A 17,232-nucleotide genomic window follows, 5' to 3' on the forward strand; every position below is an offset into this window, starting at 1 on the left:
GTATGTGAGAACCCAGTGCTGTCTTTGTAATTTTTCTGTAAAACTAAAAATATTCTAAAATAAGCATCTTATTAAAAATAAAAAAGAGAGAGAGAGAGAGAGAGAGAGTAAAGGGGATCTGGCTCACCCGCCCTAACAGGATTCTTGCTAAAGACAAGCCACAGGGATCAATGTCACCTGGAGAAGGGTGGAGAATGAGAAACCTGATCAGATCCTAAGAATGGGGAGTTTGTCCTGAACTGAATCTTATAAGGAAGTGCACAGATAGGTTTAGGAGAATGCCTGAAGTTTAGTAACACCAGAGTTCTATGTGTTTTATGTGTGATTAGATTGGGTCAACCCAAATAATCTCCTCTTTTCAAGGTAAACTACATCATATAACGTAACACAGACATGGGCATAATATCTGGCATAATATCTCTTTGTCATAGTCATAGATTCCAGGGATCAGGGCACGGAATATTGAGTGCCATTCCTGTAAGTTTTATCTACCACAGGTATACCTTACTAAATAACATATAGGAGGTCATTGTTTTGCATTGTGTTCCTGCACTAAGCCTCAACAGACTAGACTAAAAATCCAATGGAGTCACTTATCAAGTATCACATCACCAAACCAAAACTAAGTTGTCTTCTGACCTTCAGAAAAATCAGGAGAATAGCCAAATTTTCCAAAAAGGCCAATTTAAATCAGCATAACAGTGAAGTTTTCTTTGCTTTATTTTAATCTTCTCTTAAGAAAAAATAAATAAATAACATGAAAGAGCCTGGTAACCATTTTTTTTTTTTTTTCACTTGTTCTATCTCCCTGCCCCCATCCTAGAAGGAAAGTAACCTTGAAATGGCCAGTCTACTTTTTGTATTCTTTTTAATGATTTCTTCAGCCATTGTCTTTCTATGAAACTGACCTCATCTGTTCTGTCCATCAAAACCCTTATTCTGCTTTATGGGATGAAGTGTTGCCCAGTTCTAGAATTGCAAATAAAAGTGGAGGGGCCAGAAATGTGGCTTAGCGGTAGAGCATTTGCTTGGCATGCATGAGGCCCTGGGTTCATCCTAGCACCATAAGAGAAAAAAAGAGAGAGAGAGAGAGAGAGAAAACCAATGGCAAAGTGAGAAGTCAAATAAAAACAGAATTTCTCTGTAGTATTCTTGACTTAATTTTACTGAAAAACAGGAGCTTCTGTAGTTGAGATATCCTCAAGTTCTGCAGTATCTGGCTAAGTAGCTTAGTGTACAGCACTTTCCCACCATGCATGATGGCCTGGATTCAACCCTCAATACTGCAAAAAGATAAAGGAAAAAAGAGAGAGAGAGAGAAAGAACAACTGTTCTTAATTTTTTGAAAAAAGTTCTTAATTAAAAACTTAGATATTTCTTTATATGTTTGTTTATAAGTTTATCTTAATTACCTATATTTAAATATATTCCACAGTGTATTGTAGTTTATAGGTAAAATAATTCATTAAAATCTTCCACATGCTATAGGCAAACAAAGCCTCTGCAAAATTATCTAGGCCGTCATTCCTGATTGCACTCATTTCGTTTTTTCAGTAAATGCTGAGTGCTTACTGGGAGCTACATATTGGTATAGGTGTGGGAGGGTCCATTAACAATGAACAAGAAGTGCCCCTGTCCGCATGGGAGGTATGTTCTGAGGCTCTGAGAAGTAGGTGTCTTCAAGTCTAGATGTTCCTGGGCATGAGAAGCAGGGTTGGGTTCTGTAGAATAGAGTCCTGCAGTAATGACCAGGGAAGGCACCCATGTGCCTTAATGAAAGAGGTCATGTGACAGGCACAGTATTTGGTCAGAAAGCCGAAGTTCCTTCAGGAGATATTCTCTTGCCTCCTGCAAACTCCCCAGTTCACCAGAGCCTGCCTTCAAACCTCTCTAATCCTGTTTTAGTGAGCTTTTTTTGTTGCTATGACCAAAAAGACCTGACAGTAACAATTTTAAGAAGGAAAAGTTTATTTGGGGCTCATGGTTTCATAGGTCTCAGTCCATAAATGGCTGACTCCATTCCTTGGGGCTGATGTGAGGCAGACATCATGGTTGGTGGAAGTGTGTGGCAGAGGAAAGTACCAGGAAGCACAGAGAGAGCGCTCCATTCAACAAGGACAAAATATATACCCCCAAAGGCATACTCCCAGGGACCCACCTCCTCCAACCATATCCTATCTGCCTACAGTTAGAGTTAATGCCTATCAGAGGATTAATTCACTGATTTGATTAAGGCTCCCAGCCCAATCATTTCACATCTAAACTTTCTTGCATTGTCTTACACATGAGCTTTTGGGTGACACCTCACATCTAAACCATAACATTATCTTTTATTTGTAGTCAGTGCACTTGTTTTAAAATGTAATTTTATTGCTGTTTCCCTCTGTCTCTTTTACTCCTTTTCATCAATTGGAACTTTTTTTAAAAACCTTACCTCAATGGAATATTACTCAGCCATGAAGAAGAATAAAATTATGGCATTTGCTGGTAAATGAATGAAGTTGGAAAATATCATGCTAAGTGAAATAGGCCAAGCCCAAAAAACCAAAGGCCAAATGTTTTCTCTGATAAGTGCATGACAATATATAATGATGAGGGGTGGCGGGGGGTGGGGTGGAGAGAAGAATAAAGGAACTTTGGATGGTGTAGAAGAAAAAGGGGTGGGAATGGAAAAACAGTAGAATGAAACAGACAGTGTACAGACATTGTGTACAACCATAGAAATGAAAAGTTGTACCCCATTTGTGTACAATGAATCAAAATGTGTCTGTAAAAATTAAAAATATTTAAAAAAAAAAAAAACCTTGCCTCAAAATTTCATTATTCCCTATGAAGCTGATACACCTGTTAAGTCTCACTGTTACTTATTAATGCTATTCTACCAAGCATTTATATTATTATTGTCATTGATTTTTAAGCTTTGGTACATTGCTTATTTCTCTTACCGTGGGAGGAACAATGATAACCACCATTAATTATCACCAAGCATTTATAGAGCACTTAGTAGGTGTTGCTGGTCCTTGATATGTGCCTTTATTTTATCTGCAGTGTAATGTTATCCTTCCTGTGGAGTTCATTGTTACGTTACTTTCTCTATATGGTAGTCAGTGTGTAGCTATCATATCTTTCAGTGAATGCTCAGTACATTAAGTGGCTTCATGGAGAATAATGAGATTTTGATGGAAAGTAGTAAAAGAGATGGACCCTTTTTATTGATTAGGAAACAGGCACCAAGGAGATCAGATAATTTTGCGATGGTCTGTTACTTAATTTTTCAAAACATTTACATGAATCTGTAATCACCATTCATTTTAACATTTTAAAAATAATATTTTACACTAAATCTTCTAATTCTGTCAGAAGATAATCTTTTTACAACTGACATTTACAAAGTTCCATACTTTGTTTTGTTTTTTGTTATAGAAATCATTCCAGACTGGGACAAATGCACGTCTTGATGAACGCATTTTTGCTATGTGTCAAGTGAAAAATCAGCCTTTGGTTTACCTTATGCTAACAACGCATCCCAGTTTGTATAGAGTTGACAATCTCTCAGATGAGGTAAGATCAGTTCCTTTTATAGTGTCTTTTCCTTGAAGGTTTATAAGCTTAATGTTGTATTCAGGGGTTGTGGCTCAGTGGTAGAGCATTCGCCTAGCAAGTATGAGGTACTGGGTTTGATTCTCAGCACCACATAAAAATAAATAAAATAAAGCTATTGTGTCCATCTACAACTAAAAATATATTTTTAAAAAAATGTTATATTCAGTCTAGTACAGAAATAAGGAAGTTTTGGTGTGTTTTTTTTTTGCTTTTTGTTTTTGTTTTTGTTTTGCTAGGTCTGTGTAAAGAAATTTCAGAGCCAGGCACCATGGTGGCACATGCCTGTGATCCCAGTAACTTGGGAGGCTGAGGCAGGAGGAGCGCAAGTTCTAAATTAGCCCCAGCAACTTAATGAGACCCTATCTCAAAATTAAAAAAAAAAAAAAAATGGCTGGGCATGTAGCTCAGTGGTTAAATGCCCCTTGGTTCAATCCGTGGTACCAATAAAAAAATGACTGAGGGGAGGGGCTGGGGAGAGAGCTCAGTCGGTAAGCTCAAGCCTTGCTAGCACAAGGCCCTGGGTTCGATCCCCAGCACCGCAAAAAAAAAAAAAAAAAAAGCCTTAATCTTTTGCTTAATTCCTCAGGGAGCACTCAACATCAATGATAGAACCATACCTCAGCCCCCTATCCTTCAGCTCTCTGTGGAGAAACTGAGTAGAGATGGGGCTTTCCTCATGGATGCAGGCTCTGTAAGTCGTTTGACCACTCCTGACCCTTCTTCCTGCTAACTAATATCCCTTTTTTAGCATTTGGCCTCATTCCTCTTAATATTTCTCTTCTTAAACAGATGACGTCCTCTTTAACCTGTATATTCCTGTTAGCCATTTTCTCCCTTCACAGTCTCTGTTTCATGCCATGCATGAAATGTCTCATCCCAGTACATACTGAATTGTTATTAGTTCAGTTACAGGCTATACACTCTCACTAAATATTCTTACCTTTAGATCTTTTAAAGCATACTAAGTAGTAGTGGTAAAGGTGAGTGAATAAACTATTAAGCTACCTCTCAAAATAATTTTATTCCTTTTCACAGGTACTAATGCTTTGGGTTGGAAAAAATTGTGCACAGAATTTTCTCACCCAAGTTCTAGGAGTTCAAAACTATGCATCAATTCCACAGACTATGGTAAGACACTTTCAGTGATTATAGAAGACTTAAAGGATACTTCAAATGTGACAAAGACATGAATATTTCATTTTGAAATCAGAAATTCTTATTATATATTTCTCCAAATGAGAACATGTGTGCACATTATGTTTTTCTTTGAATTAAAAATACTCATTTTATATTTTTGTTTTGTTTGTTTGCATTTTGAGACTAGGTCTTGCTCTGTTGCCCAAGCTGGTCTTGAAATTGTGAGCTCAAGACATCCACCTGTCCTGGTGGCGCATGCCTGTAATCCCAGCAGCTCAGGAGGCTGAGACAGGAGAATCATGGGTTCAGAGCCCAGCCTCAGCAAAAGTGAGACGCTAAGCAACTCAGTGAGACCTTGTCTCTAAATAAAATACAAAAAAGGGCTGGGGATGTGGCTCAGTGGTTAAGCACCCCTGGTTCAATCCCCAGAACCAAAAAAAGAAAAGAAGAGGAAGGAAAAAAGAGGAGCTAGGAGGTCCCTTTAGACCAGAGCTTGGCAAGGACTCCTGCACCTGTTTTCGTAATTAAGGTTTTATTGGAACATAGCCATGCCCATTCACCTATGGATTGTCTCTTGTCTATTTAGTGTGACAGCAGCAGAGACAAAATGAACTCCAAGCTCAAAGTATTTAGTGTCTGGTGCAACAAAATCTCCAGGTATTTAATAAACATGGTTGATATTTGTTTTTGTTTCCTGATACTAAGAATTTAAGAATTGAACACATGCTGAGCAAGTACTGTACACTGAGCTATATCCTACCTACCCCTGCCTTTTTTTTTTTTTTTTTTTTAATGACCTCACTAAATTGCTCAGGCTAGCCTCTAAATTGAGATCCTCCTAAGTAGCTAGGATTACAGGTGTGTGCTACCCAACCCAGCAACATTAATATTTGAGGAGTACTATAGACCATACGTTGGACATATATAATTAGAGTACATTGGTTTTATTTAACAGACAGACCTTCCAGAACTTGATACACCAGAATCTGCCAGAACAGTAGCTTTCATCTCCTGGCTTAGAGAGCAGAGACCATTTTTCCCAATACTTTACATAATAAGGTAAGTCAAATTTTTCGTTTGTAAAACAATTTGGCCTTGCAAGGACCTGTTTTGAATCTCATATATATATATATGACCTAATGCTTAAGCAAACCTTTTACAAAATATGAAATTAAAAAAAAATCTTTTCAATAAATGGTACTAAATTGTATTTTATGATCAGATTGGAATTACTAAACTTTTAATGAGCTTATTATTAAAAAACTAAACTGTTTCACCTAATCCCACTATGAACTTTTCCTCCTAAATAACAAAGTTTACAACCAAATATTCTCAAGAACAAGCCTCTAACTGGGCATGGTGGCTCACACCTATAATCCCAGTGGCTTGGGAGGCTGAGGCAGAAGAAATTGAGAGTTCAAAGCCAGCCTCAGCAACTTAGGCCCTAAGCAACTCAGCAAGACCCTGTCTAAATAAAATATTTAAAAAAGGGTTGGGGATGTAGCTTGGTGGCAAAGCACCCTGAATTCAATTCCTGGCACCAAAAAAAAAGAAAAACCTCTAGAAGTCACTCTTCTAATGCTAAGTATTATGATAGTTATGAGAATAAGTCAAAAATCCATGTCCCTGTTTGTTTTACTATTACATCTTAACTAATATATAAAAATAAATATTTTGCCTTTTATTCCTAAGGGATGAAAGTCCTATGAAAGCAAATTTCCTTCAAAACATGGTAGAAGACAGAACAGAATCTGCATTATCATATTATGAATTCCTCTTGCATATACAGCAACAAGTAAATAAATGAACAAATGAAAATTTGACTTAGTTACTGCTAAGGAGATCACAAAGCAGAATTCCTGGGAATGTGTAATACCTTCCTTTTCTATTTAAGTTTGTGAACTAAGGTGATGATTAAGATGTTTTCACTGTGATTTCAACAAACTATAGCAAATAAAGGACTACTGCAGAGAATCAAACATGCAACTCTGAAAATACTGTATTTTTCAAATCAAAATGTATCTACATATGATTCGATACTTTTTTCCTTTGCTGCCAATTATGTTCCAGTTGTTACAAATTGAAATAAGAAAAAGATATTATAGAGGTGAAGTACATTTTGTAAAATAAAGATGTCTGTATTCCACATGTATATTTTTTTTGTTTTTCTGAGTTTTTGGCTGCTACATTTAAAACCTCATGAGACTTAAGTGTTGCAGGGAAGTTATAAATCCATTGATAATGATCTTTTTAAAATTGGGAAATCCAAAAGTAAATAGAATGTAGAAGAACTAGAATTCATACCCCATCCTGATTTGTTTTGTTTTGTTTTTAAAGAAAGGAAAAGGATCATCATGTTAAATAAAATAGGCAAACTAACTGTAGACTAGCTTGAGAAGAATATGAAGTAACATGTTCAAGCTTTAAAATCTGTCAGTATTCTCTATACTTGAAGAACAAAATCACTTTGGTTTGAAGTGAAAGCTGTAATTAGGTGGTCCTCTGATTTGGCTGCAGATCACTTGGACATACTATTTTCTTTTGCAATGAAAAGAATTTGAGCTGTCTTCATAAATATTGGGACTGGCAATGATAATAGGGAGATGAGAAATTTTGTTTATCTTCACCCTTTAAGTGCTTTAGTTTGGTACATTTCTGCTCTGTGATATATAATAGGTTTGTGTGTGTGTGTGTGTGTGTGTGTGTGTGTGTGTGTGTGTGTGAAATGAGAATGAATGAAAGAAGTTAAAGGTTTCTAAAATGCTATGTCAAATGCATCAGTAACATTTTTCTAAGATGCTTGATAATTAAATTGGAAACCACTCAAGACATATTGATATATTGAAACCTATTAAAGTATGAATGCTGCTGTTGATTTGGTGAATATTAAGATTACCAATAGATTGAAGTTATAAAAGAAACCTGGTTTCTGAGCATACTCAAAAAACTGCTTTTTTGATTCAGCTAGATAAATATAGTCAAAACTTATTGAGCAAATTTTGTTTACAAATTGGTAAATTACATCTGTATATTTACAGTGCTGTGACATAATATCTTTAAAAATTTGGCTCAGTTTTCACAGATTTATCTTGTCTCGTATGAACTTAAAAGATGATGTACTTGTATAATACTCGAAAAGATTCTTGGGTTTTTTTGTTTTAATAGATTACAAAATGTGTTTACAATCTTGGTCTTACATGATCACCAACAAACAGTAACTTTCAGGTTTACATCCATATAGGCTGACTTAACTGAATTGTTAGGTGTGGGGAAGAGGCAAGTCCCTCTAGATACACATACCTGCCAGCTGGATTAGAATAATTGTGTTTATAAAAATACCATCTCCCTTAAGCAGTGTTAAGATTCATTTTCAGTGTGCAAGTGGTACATTGAGCTGGAAGGTTTCTTGAAAGCTGTTTCATTTATTAGAAAGCAATTTTCAAATTACAGCAAATTATATTTTCCCATCTTTTTAAGAAACACAGTCATTATGTACTGATGTTTCTTAAAAGAACGGTGTTTTACATTTCAAATGTAAGAAATTAAATGAATTATATTCATTTAGTATAATTTTAAATGTTGACATTTGTAAGTCCTTTCTCAGTAGTAATGAAGAATCTTCCAGAAGGAAACATTTTTGCTTCTAGGGATAATCTTCCTTGTGCCTCACTACATCCCTAAATGGGTATGACTCTTGTTATTACCACATTTCACAAATTTACTTTGAAAAATTATTTTAGATATTGTATAACGTGCAATCCAGAATAATTTTATAACAGGTCATTAAAAAAAACACATAAGTTAGTTAGGAATCACAATATTTGTTCTCTAGGTAATAAGAGACTGAATGAACCTTTGGGGAATATTGATATATAAAACTATTATTTTTTGCAATATGAATGTGTGTTTTAGTTTTTGTTTGTTTTTGTTTTGTTTTTTGTTCTTCTGCAGTAAGGCACTACCTGCCATTATCATCTTGTATTACTTTTTGATGTAAAGCAACTAATATTTACACTATACCATATTTTTTTTATCGTAGTTGTAAATTATGAAAGATCCTTGAATTTTCTACAGATCTACAACTACTAAAGTAACAGACAAGGGCAATCTTGGTATATAAATCTGAGCATGACAGTTCTACCATAAAAAGTACTCTATTTTTCTAATTTCTAGAATTTTTAAATAACATTTCTGTAAGTCTGACATACTAATATTCACTCAAGCAGTACCATTTATTTTAGTTTGCATATGTTTTCATTGTTTTTAATTTAATGTAATGTATTGAGTCTAATAGACTGTTTTGCAATAATTAGAATAAGAGATTTATTTCTTCTAATCAAAGATGCATAACAGCTATTATCTAGGGGACCACCAAATGTGATTTCAAGATTTTGTTAGCCATTACAAATCTAATCCTTATATAGAAATTTTAATTTTGTAAAGTAGTGTACAATATTGTAACATTCAATTCTTGTTCTCAATTCAAATATGTATTGATCTTCAATGTGCTGTGTTAATTAATATCTTGCTTCTCTGAAATGTTAGAGACAAGATTTGTCTTCCTTTTTACAGTTTGTAATTTTCACTGTTTTATTCCTGTAAAAAAAGAAAAAGTCATTTGTAACCCATGCAAACAATCGTTTGATCTGTGCTAACTTATCAATTTGACTATTCAATAAAGTTAATTGAAAAAGCTCACATACAGTATGGTTATTTAAAATGATAGTAAACAACTTCCCAATCACTGAGCAGGGCTGTGTTGTATATACAAGTTATGTCATCAGAAAACTACTGATGGAGAGCTTTAAATCTCCTAAGTAGGTGTCTGTGATATCTTACCCTGAATTTTTGGTGCTCGCTCTATTAGGATAGCTAGGTTTTTAATTCTAAATTGAAAGTTATTTTTTCCTGAATTTTGTCTTCTGTACCCTTGTGCTCCTGAAAAGAAGATAACTGATAATCTATTAGCTTTTAGAGTTTTATTCTGAAAGTTCTATAATTTTATTATTAGGGGTTTATTATTTATCCTGCTTGTTATTCAGAACATACTTGAATCAGAAAATTCCCAGACATTTGCTTTTTAAATATTTGCTTCTATTTTTTTACCCCCAGAATTCTTATTTCACATTTGTTTTCACTAATTTGTGCCTTTTTTGTATTGGGGATTGATCCTAGGGGGCACTTTACTGCTGAACTGCAGAACTGCATCCCTAACCTTTGTTACTTGTTTTTTTTTTTTTTTTTTTTTTTTGCAGTGCTGGGGATTGAACACAGGGCCTTGTGCTTGTGAGGCCAGCACTCCACCAACTGAGCTATATCCCCAGCCCCAAGCCCTTTTTATTTTTATTTTGAGACAGGGTCTTACCAAGTTGTTGAGGCTGACCTTGAAATTTAGATCCTCCTGCCTCAGCCTCCCGAGCCACTGGGGTAACAGGTGTGTGCTACTGCACATGGCTACTGGAAATGCCAAGTTTTAACACTTAACTCTAAAAGAAAATTTTCTGTAAATATTTAGCAAGTAAGTACACTCAGTGCTAGACTTGAGGCAAAGTGGTATATTAAAAAAAAAAAAAAAAAAAAAAAAAAGGCTGTGTTTGCCCCTAGAAAGCCTGTGGTGGTAGAAGTAGAAATTACTGCAACAAAAAGCAGGCACATAGTTTATAAATGAATTACACATTAGTGCCAGGAATCACATGAACATCCTTTATCAAAGAATCACTGAGAAGTGCTAGGAAGAGTAATCAGTGAACCACAGAAATTCATTGGAAAAAAGATTCCCTCTGAATAGATAAACATGGAATATGAAATCTGGACACTTTAAACTCTTACCTGACTAAATCAGTGATCATACATCAACATCTATTTAAGGAACCAAAATACATCTGGTTTGTAGGCTCCCAACCCACAAATCTCATTTACCCTGAAATCGAATCTGGTCAACTTTGTTATTAAAGTAAAAGAGCAACCCTAGGTATGTAACTCAGTGGTAGAGCACTTGTCTAGCACCAAAAATAAGGGGATTTTGGTTTGTTTTTTTTTAAATCTGAACTATTTTAATGAGTTTTAAATTAGATCTTAAAGAAATATGAAAGTAAACTGTGGGCAACAGTATACAATGACTACATACAGTTGCTGACTGCAGAATTCAGCACAATGCAGGGTTTTCTTTGACATGGACATCACAGATCACTACCAGAACATCACATAAGTTTATTTCAGATGTAATAGCAATGTTAATTGACAAGTTTAATTCTTAACTGCACCAAGTAAACTTAGCCATTTAAGTAATTTTAAAGTTTTCCCTCCAAAAACTGAGGGAGCTTTTCTTTTCCACCACCACACACCGGTTTCCCAATAGTTTTCTTTTTGAAAGATTTTCAGTTGATGAGTAAACTTTGAAGATATTTCAGAACTCCTTTCCCCAAATGAAAACTAATATGGATAAATTATATATTGCATAGATTTCTCTACAGATTCTTTTCTTTAGAACCTAAATGCAAATCCATAGTGTAATTGTAACCTACTTGACCCATTGTAAAAATTATCTGTCCTGAAAAATATGGATGTATCCTGTGATCTTCCATTTAACAGAATTACTATTTTACCTCAATGATTTATTTTTATCATATATCAAAATAATCAACTCAACATGGGGTATAACTTTAGTCTTTACTGACTCACAGGCATACAAACTAGTGCCCAGCTTCTACTTCTTCCAAATCTTACTGTTCTATAAGTGGATGGAATTATTTAACACAAGTTTGATGTAGGACAATTAACCCTTTACAAACACTTAGAATTTAGGTGAAATCCTTTAGTGTGGAAAAGAAAAAAGAAAAACTACAATGATAGGAAACCTGCAAACTCATATCAAACTTTAATATTTTTCCCTCTTTTAAATAATAAGTACTTAATTGTTGTGAGGCAGCTATTCGATTTTTGATAACCACATTTAGGGATACATTCATAGGACTGCTTAGAAAGTCCAGGTGAAATGGTTATAGAAATAGAGGCAGTGTCATCTCAGAAAACTCAGTTATATATCAAAATCTACTTTGAGATCTGGAAGTTTACAAAAAGGTTGAATTCTTCACACTAGTTATACTTCCTGTAACTCAAGCACTCTTCTCTTGGCAAGAGCAAGCTGAAGCTTATCCACAAAGGTAAAGGTGCTTAATGCTGAACTTTTCCTCTAAGCCTACGTTTGGATTGTTTAAGGAACTGATAATGAATAAATCTGTGTGATTTTTCTACATTTTTTACTCATTTAGGATTAGAACACTATAAACTCATTCATCAGTCATCTTCCTTATATTTTTCTTGGCACTCAATTAAGACTATAGAAGTCTATTTTACTTTGTACTCTCACACTTTCAAACAAAAACTTAAGGTTACAAAGTGTGTACAAACATTCTATAAAATAATTTTGTCATTTAACCTATTTGGAGATGAGACTTTTATACCAGAATTTTATGTATAAGGATAAATATTATGAATCAAACTTCCTTAAAGTCAAATGACAGAAAACTCAAGCCCCATGCATTGTTTGTAAAGTCTAATGAGAACATTTCTTGAACCATCACTACTGACAATCCAAAAAATTCTAAATATTGAAGATGGGACAATGGGAGTAAAACACAAGTACTTCAGATGTCTCTCATAAAGTTATCAACCTGCTAAAGTCACTCTCTACGTGCCAGAAAATGATCTAACAAAAACTAGTCCTGTCAGTGGAGGAGGTCACAGTGATATCTGCATTATTAACACTTTATGCTTCTATCTTTCCCCGAAGCTATTTGTCCAACAATTCTTCTATTCCCAAATCTTTAAACTCAGTATTGTGGGCACAGAGTATAAGCAAATCTGGGATGTTCTCCAACAGATAAGCAATAGCATAGCTATGTTATTCTCAAAAATACTGTCTAGATATTTTTTTTCCTATACAATCAAATGCTCAGTGGCCACACAACCTGCATTAGTTGACATTAAATGCATGTACTGTGCCGCAAGTTCATCTACGTTTCCTTTGTTATTTTTTAATATGTCTATGAGAAAACACCTGCTTTAGGTTGATTTAGGGATACTGACCTATAAGGACATCAACTCCACTTTTAAGGTTAGACTATTATTGGGCTTACTGAAGGAAAAGGGCTGGAGAAAAAAACATCACAATAAAGCTCTTTAGGTCAGTTAAAGGCCATCTGTCTAGCTGGGATATTTAAAAAAAAAAAGAAAGAAAGATCTCATCAGCTCACATGCTAAAACTTAATGACTCTAAATCTGCTTATAACCAGCTCACTCTAGCAAAAAAAAAAAAAAAAAAAAAGGCAGTTTAACTCAAATACTTTCAGACCAAAATGTAACACCTACCCAAACTGCCTCATCAATCAGTTGTGGGGGTGGGAGGATCATTTTAAAAGAGTCCTTTAAAATTACTTTATTAATGCCAGTTTGAAGGTTTGTGGCCTAGAGATTGAGGAAAAATGCTACTATCTAAAATTTTTTTAATCTAAAATAGAGATTGTAATGTACAAAGCTGCTCTCCCCACCCCTTCCATTGCAGCCATTTCCCCGCCTCCCAACTACTGTCAGTCTGTGAACATCCTAGGTAGCTATTGGTTCATCAGTCAGCTTGCAAGTATCCTTCTCTGTTATTGGTCCCCCATTAGACCGGCAGAATTCAGCTGCTTAAGGGCAGCTAACCTGGCCATCTTTTCTCTCTTGCTTTTCTTTTCCCCGGCTCACTTTCTTTCTCCTCCTCGCTTTTCACACTCTTTCTTGCCTGTGCCCTTTCTCTTTCCCTTTATTTTCCTCTCATTTTCTGTCTTACCCTGCAGGGAGACAGTATGTTTGCTTAATAAACTCCCTTATGTGATTTCCTGTGTCCGCAGTGGTTTTTGTGGAATTCCTTACAGAGATAACTGGTACCATTCTGAGTTAGTTAAGAATTGTTTTTCTGGAGGGATCCTACTGTGTTGTATAAGCTAGTCAAGCCACAGAACCTGTCTTGAAACTTTTAACACTTTACTTTTGCCCAGGGAGGGGGCGTGAAACCCAGGGCCTCATACTTGCTAAGCATGTGCCCTACCACTGAGCTACAACCTCACCCCCACCCCAGATTTAACACTTAGAACTACCTTAGTAGCTGGTGAATAGTGGCACTCAAATAATTGATGAAGTGAACTAATAAATGAATTTATTAGCAAAACTAGAAAGTCCATCCAAAATCACAAGAATTTCTTAAGTGTTCATCATTCCCTTCCAGTCTTTGTTCACGTGCATATGAACTGTGTACACACATAAATCATAGTGAAGGTTTCATTTTGCTTTACATATTATACATATTGCTTTTATACATTATTATGTTATTTTATAATATACAATATATAATACATTATTTTAATGTTTGAATACTTATTTATCTCCCAGTGTTGGAAATATTAGGTTAATTCCAAGGTTTCACAGTATTCACAGACAACTTTATCTTTATGCTAACAGTTTTTTCCTTTTCCTTTTTTTTTTTTTTTTTTTTTTTGGTACTGAGGATTGAACCCATGGGGACTTTACCACTGAGCCACATCCTCAGCCCTTTTTAGTTTTTATTTTGAGACAGGTCTCACCAAGTTGCTGAGGCTGGCTTTGAACTTGCAATCCTCCTGCCTCAGCCTCCTGAGTTATTGGGATTACAGACATGTGCCACTACAACAGGCAGGTTTTCCTTCTTGGGAATAATTATGTTAAATTTTAAGTGGTCACTGAAACAAAAAAAAATTTTTTTTTGGTTCTTAATACATGATTGTGACAATGCTAATTTTTACCAGCACATTATGATTTGGTATATGATTTCATTCTCATAAATAGAGACTATTTCTTAAATTTTGGTTAGGGGAATTGGTGTCATAACTAGCACTTCTTCCAATTTTGTTTTTCCATGGTGATACCAAACAACAATTTAGAAGGATGAGGTTCGTTGTAATTCTAACTGTATTATATACATAAGGGAACATGCAAAACAATATTGCCTGAAACAGTGCATCAATACAACTAATCTGTAAATAAATTTGGTGCAGTATGTATAAATTATTTTTAATTGTGTGTTAATTTTTTTTCCTTTTCCTTTTCCTTGAGACTGGATCTGACTATGCTGCCCAAACTGGTCTTGAATTTGTAAGCTCACAAAATTATCCCACCTCAGCCTCCCCAGTAGGTGAGACTACAGTCATCCACCACCATACCTGGCCCTACAACTTTTTCTTAAGGTACCATCTGGAGTTCAAAGATCTAGGTTTGTGCAGATATGCAGGGGACACTTCTCTAATATTTTTTAGTAACTAAAGAATCACTAATTAAAGTATTAATACTTTAAAATTATTAACTAGTATTTAACATTCAATCAAGGGTGAAAGTTCAGTTTATATATATATATATATAATACTTCTCCCCTTCCATACTGGAATTGAACCCCGAGGTGCTTTGCCGCTAAAATTCATCCCCCAGCTCTTTTTTAAATTTTGAGACAGGGTCTCATTAAGTTGCTGAGACTGGATAAGAACTTGAACTTCTGATCCTCCTGCCTCAGCCTCCCAAAGCAGCTGCAATTACAGGCATGTGTCACCACGCCTGGCTCATTATATTCATTATATTCTTTGTTGAGCTCCTTCTGTTGCTGAATCCAAAAATGGTCTTGTTTTTCTCCACTTTTTTCCCTATATAAAATAGTATTTTGATGTTGGGAAATGGAACCCAGGGACTCAGGCAAGCCAGACAAATGCTCACCACTGTCCTCCCCCACCTCGCCTCACCAGTCAGGGTGATTGCGTGGCATGTTTCTTTGCAGGGAGCCCAGTAGGCTGCTTCACCATCTGTGTTAGCTTTCCATCACCGTGAGAGAAACAATTTAAAAGCAGGAAAGACTTATTTTGGCACATGGTTTCAGTCCATGGTCACTTGGTCCGGTCCCGTTGGGCCTTTGGTGAAAAGGGACATTATGATGGGGAGCCGGAGGGAGGGAGAGGGAAATGCGGATACAGAGGGAAAGAGAAAGGGGTCCTGGACAAGACATATCTCAAGGACACGCCCCCAGTGTCCTACCTCCTGCAGCTAGACCCACCTCCTAAAGTTTCCACCACCTTCCTTTAGCCTACCAGCTGGGAACCAAGCCTTAAACGTGGGAGCCTCTAGGGGATTTTACGGATCCAAACCACAGCAAACTCCTAAACGTGAGCTTTTTACGTGATTTTTGCAAGGGAAGGAGCACAAGTCCCAGACGGACCTGTTAATCTTAATTTTGTGAAGGTCAGTGAGTTTCCAGATCCTGAGAGTCTAAAAGAAAACAAACGATCCAAAAATCCCTGTTAATCCGTGTCTGGCTTTCATTATGGCCAATTTTGACTTTTCCCATGGCATGGGACTTGGGAGTGTTAAAGATGGGGAGTCGTGAAGCATATTCCTAGTTAGCCTTTGTTTGCAGTTTAATCAAGCAAGAGAAAAGAAAGCAAATCTGAGACTGGGGAAAGAATTTAACTTGTGCTGGGAAGATTTTTTTCTTCAACCCATTACAAGGTTCGATTGTGAGGCCCCACTATTCTAGGAACTGCAGCAGTGGACAAAAGCCTTCATGGACCTTGCATTCCAAATGGTGAGAAACAGACAAAACTTGTACATTTAGCATGCGAAGTGGTTAAAAGCATGGAGCAGAAAATAAGACGGAGAAGGGAAATAGGGAGTGTTGGCAATTTAGAATGGACATGCAATGCTTCAACGAGAAGTTTGGGTGCCAGTTCTGTTCACCTCCGAGTGAAAGGCAGAGAGGATCCGGTCGCGGGGAACCGGCGAGGAGAAAATCAGCCAAGGCGGTGAAGGACCCAGCATACTACGTTGCCCTCACTCAAGATGGCCGCCAGAGCCGAGCGCGCGGGCCTTCTGAACAGGGCGCATGCTCCGTGGGCGGCCTCGGGCACCTGCGGGGCAGATCTACTCCCAGAGGTGGTTTGGCATTGCAGCGTCACGGTCGCCGCTGCTCCTGGTGTGTGGAGGGAAGGGTGAAGCCAGTGTTCCTGGCTACCGCTGGCAGGGACAAGCCAGGGCTCGAGCCTGTGGTCTTCTTAGTGTCAGGTTGGGAATTATCACATAATCCAGCAGTTGAGCTTCTAGATAGATCACCCACTCAGAATTCCTGAGTGTAGAGTGTCCAAGAGACTTTTGTATACCCATGTTCATAGCATTGTTCACAACTGCTAAAACGTGGAATTAACCCAAATAGCTGTTAATGGAAGAATGGATAAGCCAAATGTGGTATATACATATAATGGAATATTATTCAGCCTTAACAAGGAAAAAAATTCTGCAATATGCTACAGCGTGGATGGGCCTTAAAGATACTAAGCCAGGGTAGTCACAAAAAAGACAAGTACTGCAGGGTTCCACTGAAATAGTAAGTTGTCAGAGATGGTAGGGAGAGGAGAATGGCAAGTTATTGTTTAATGGGTATAG

General features: G+C 36.4%; 1 protein-coding gene across 3 annotated transcripts in view; it reads left to right on the forward strand.

The window, feature by feature from the left end:
* The window catches only part of SEC24A (SEC24 homolog A, COPII coat complex component), an 81,703-nt gene extending 74,264 nt beyond the window's left edge, over positions 1–7,439 (forward strand). For all 3 annotated transcript variants that reach the window (XM_079144116.1, XM_079144115.1, XM_079144117.1), the window contains 5 exons: positions 3,424–3,561; positions 4,190–4,294; positions 4,639–4,731; positions 5,696–5,799; positions 6,433–7,439. In XM_079144116.1, the coding sequence (XP_079000242.1) occupies positions 3,424–3,561; positions 4,190–4,294; positions 4,639–4,731; positions 5,696–5,799; positions 6,433–6,547 (555 nt within the window). In that variant the 3' untranslated portion in view covers positions 6,548–7,439. The remainder of the gene's footprint in view (positions 1–3,423; positions 3,562–4,189; positions 4,295–4,638; positions 4,732–5,695; positions 5,800–6,432) is intronic.
* Positions 7,440–17,232: the final 9,793 nt, after the last annotated feature.

The sequence above is a fragment of the Sciurus vulgaris genome, assembly GCF_902686455.1.
Source record: "Sciurus vulgaris genome assembly, chromosome: 6".
NCBI lineage: Eukaryota > Metazoa > Chordata > Mammalia > Rodentia > Sciuridae > Sciurus > Sciurus vulgaris.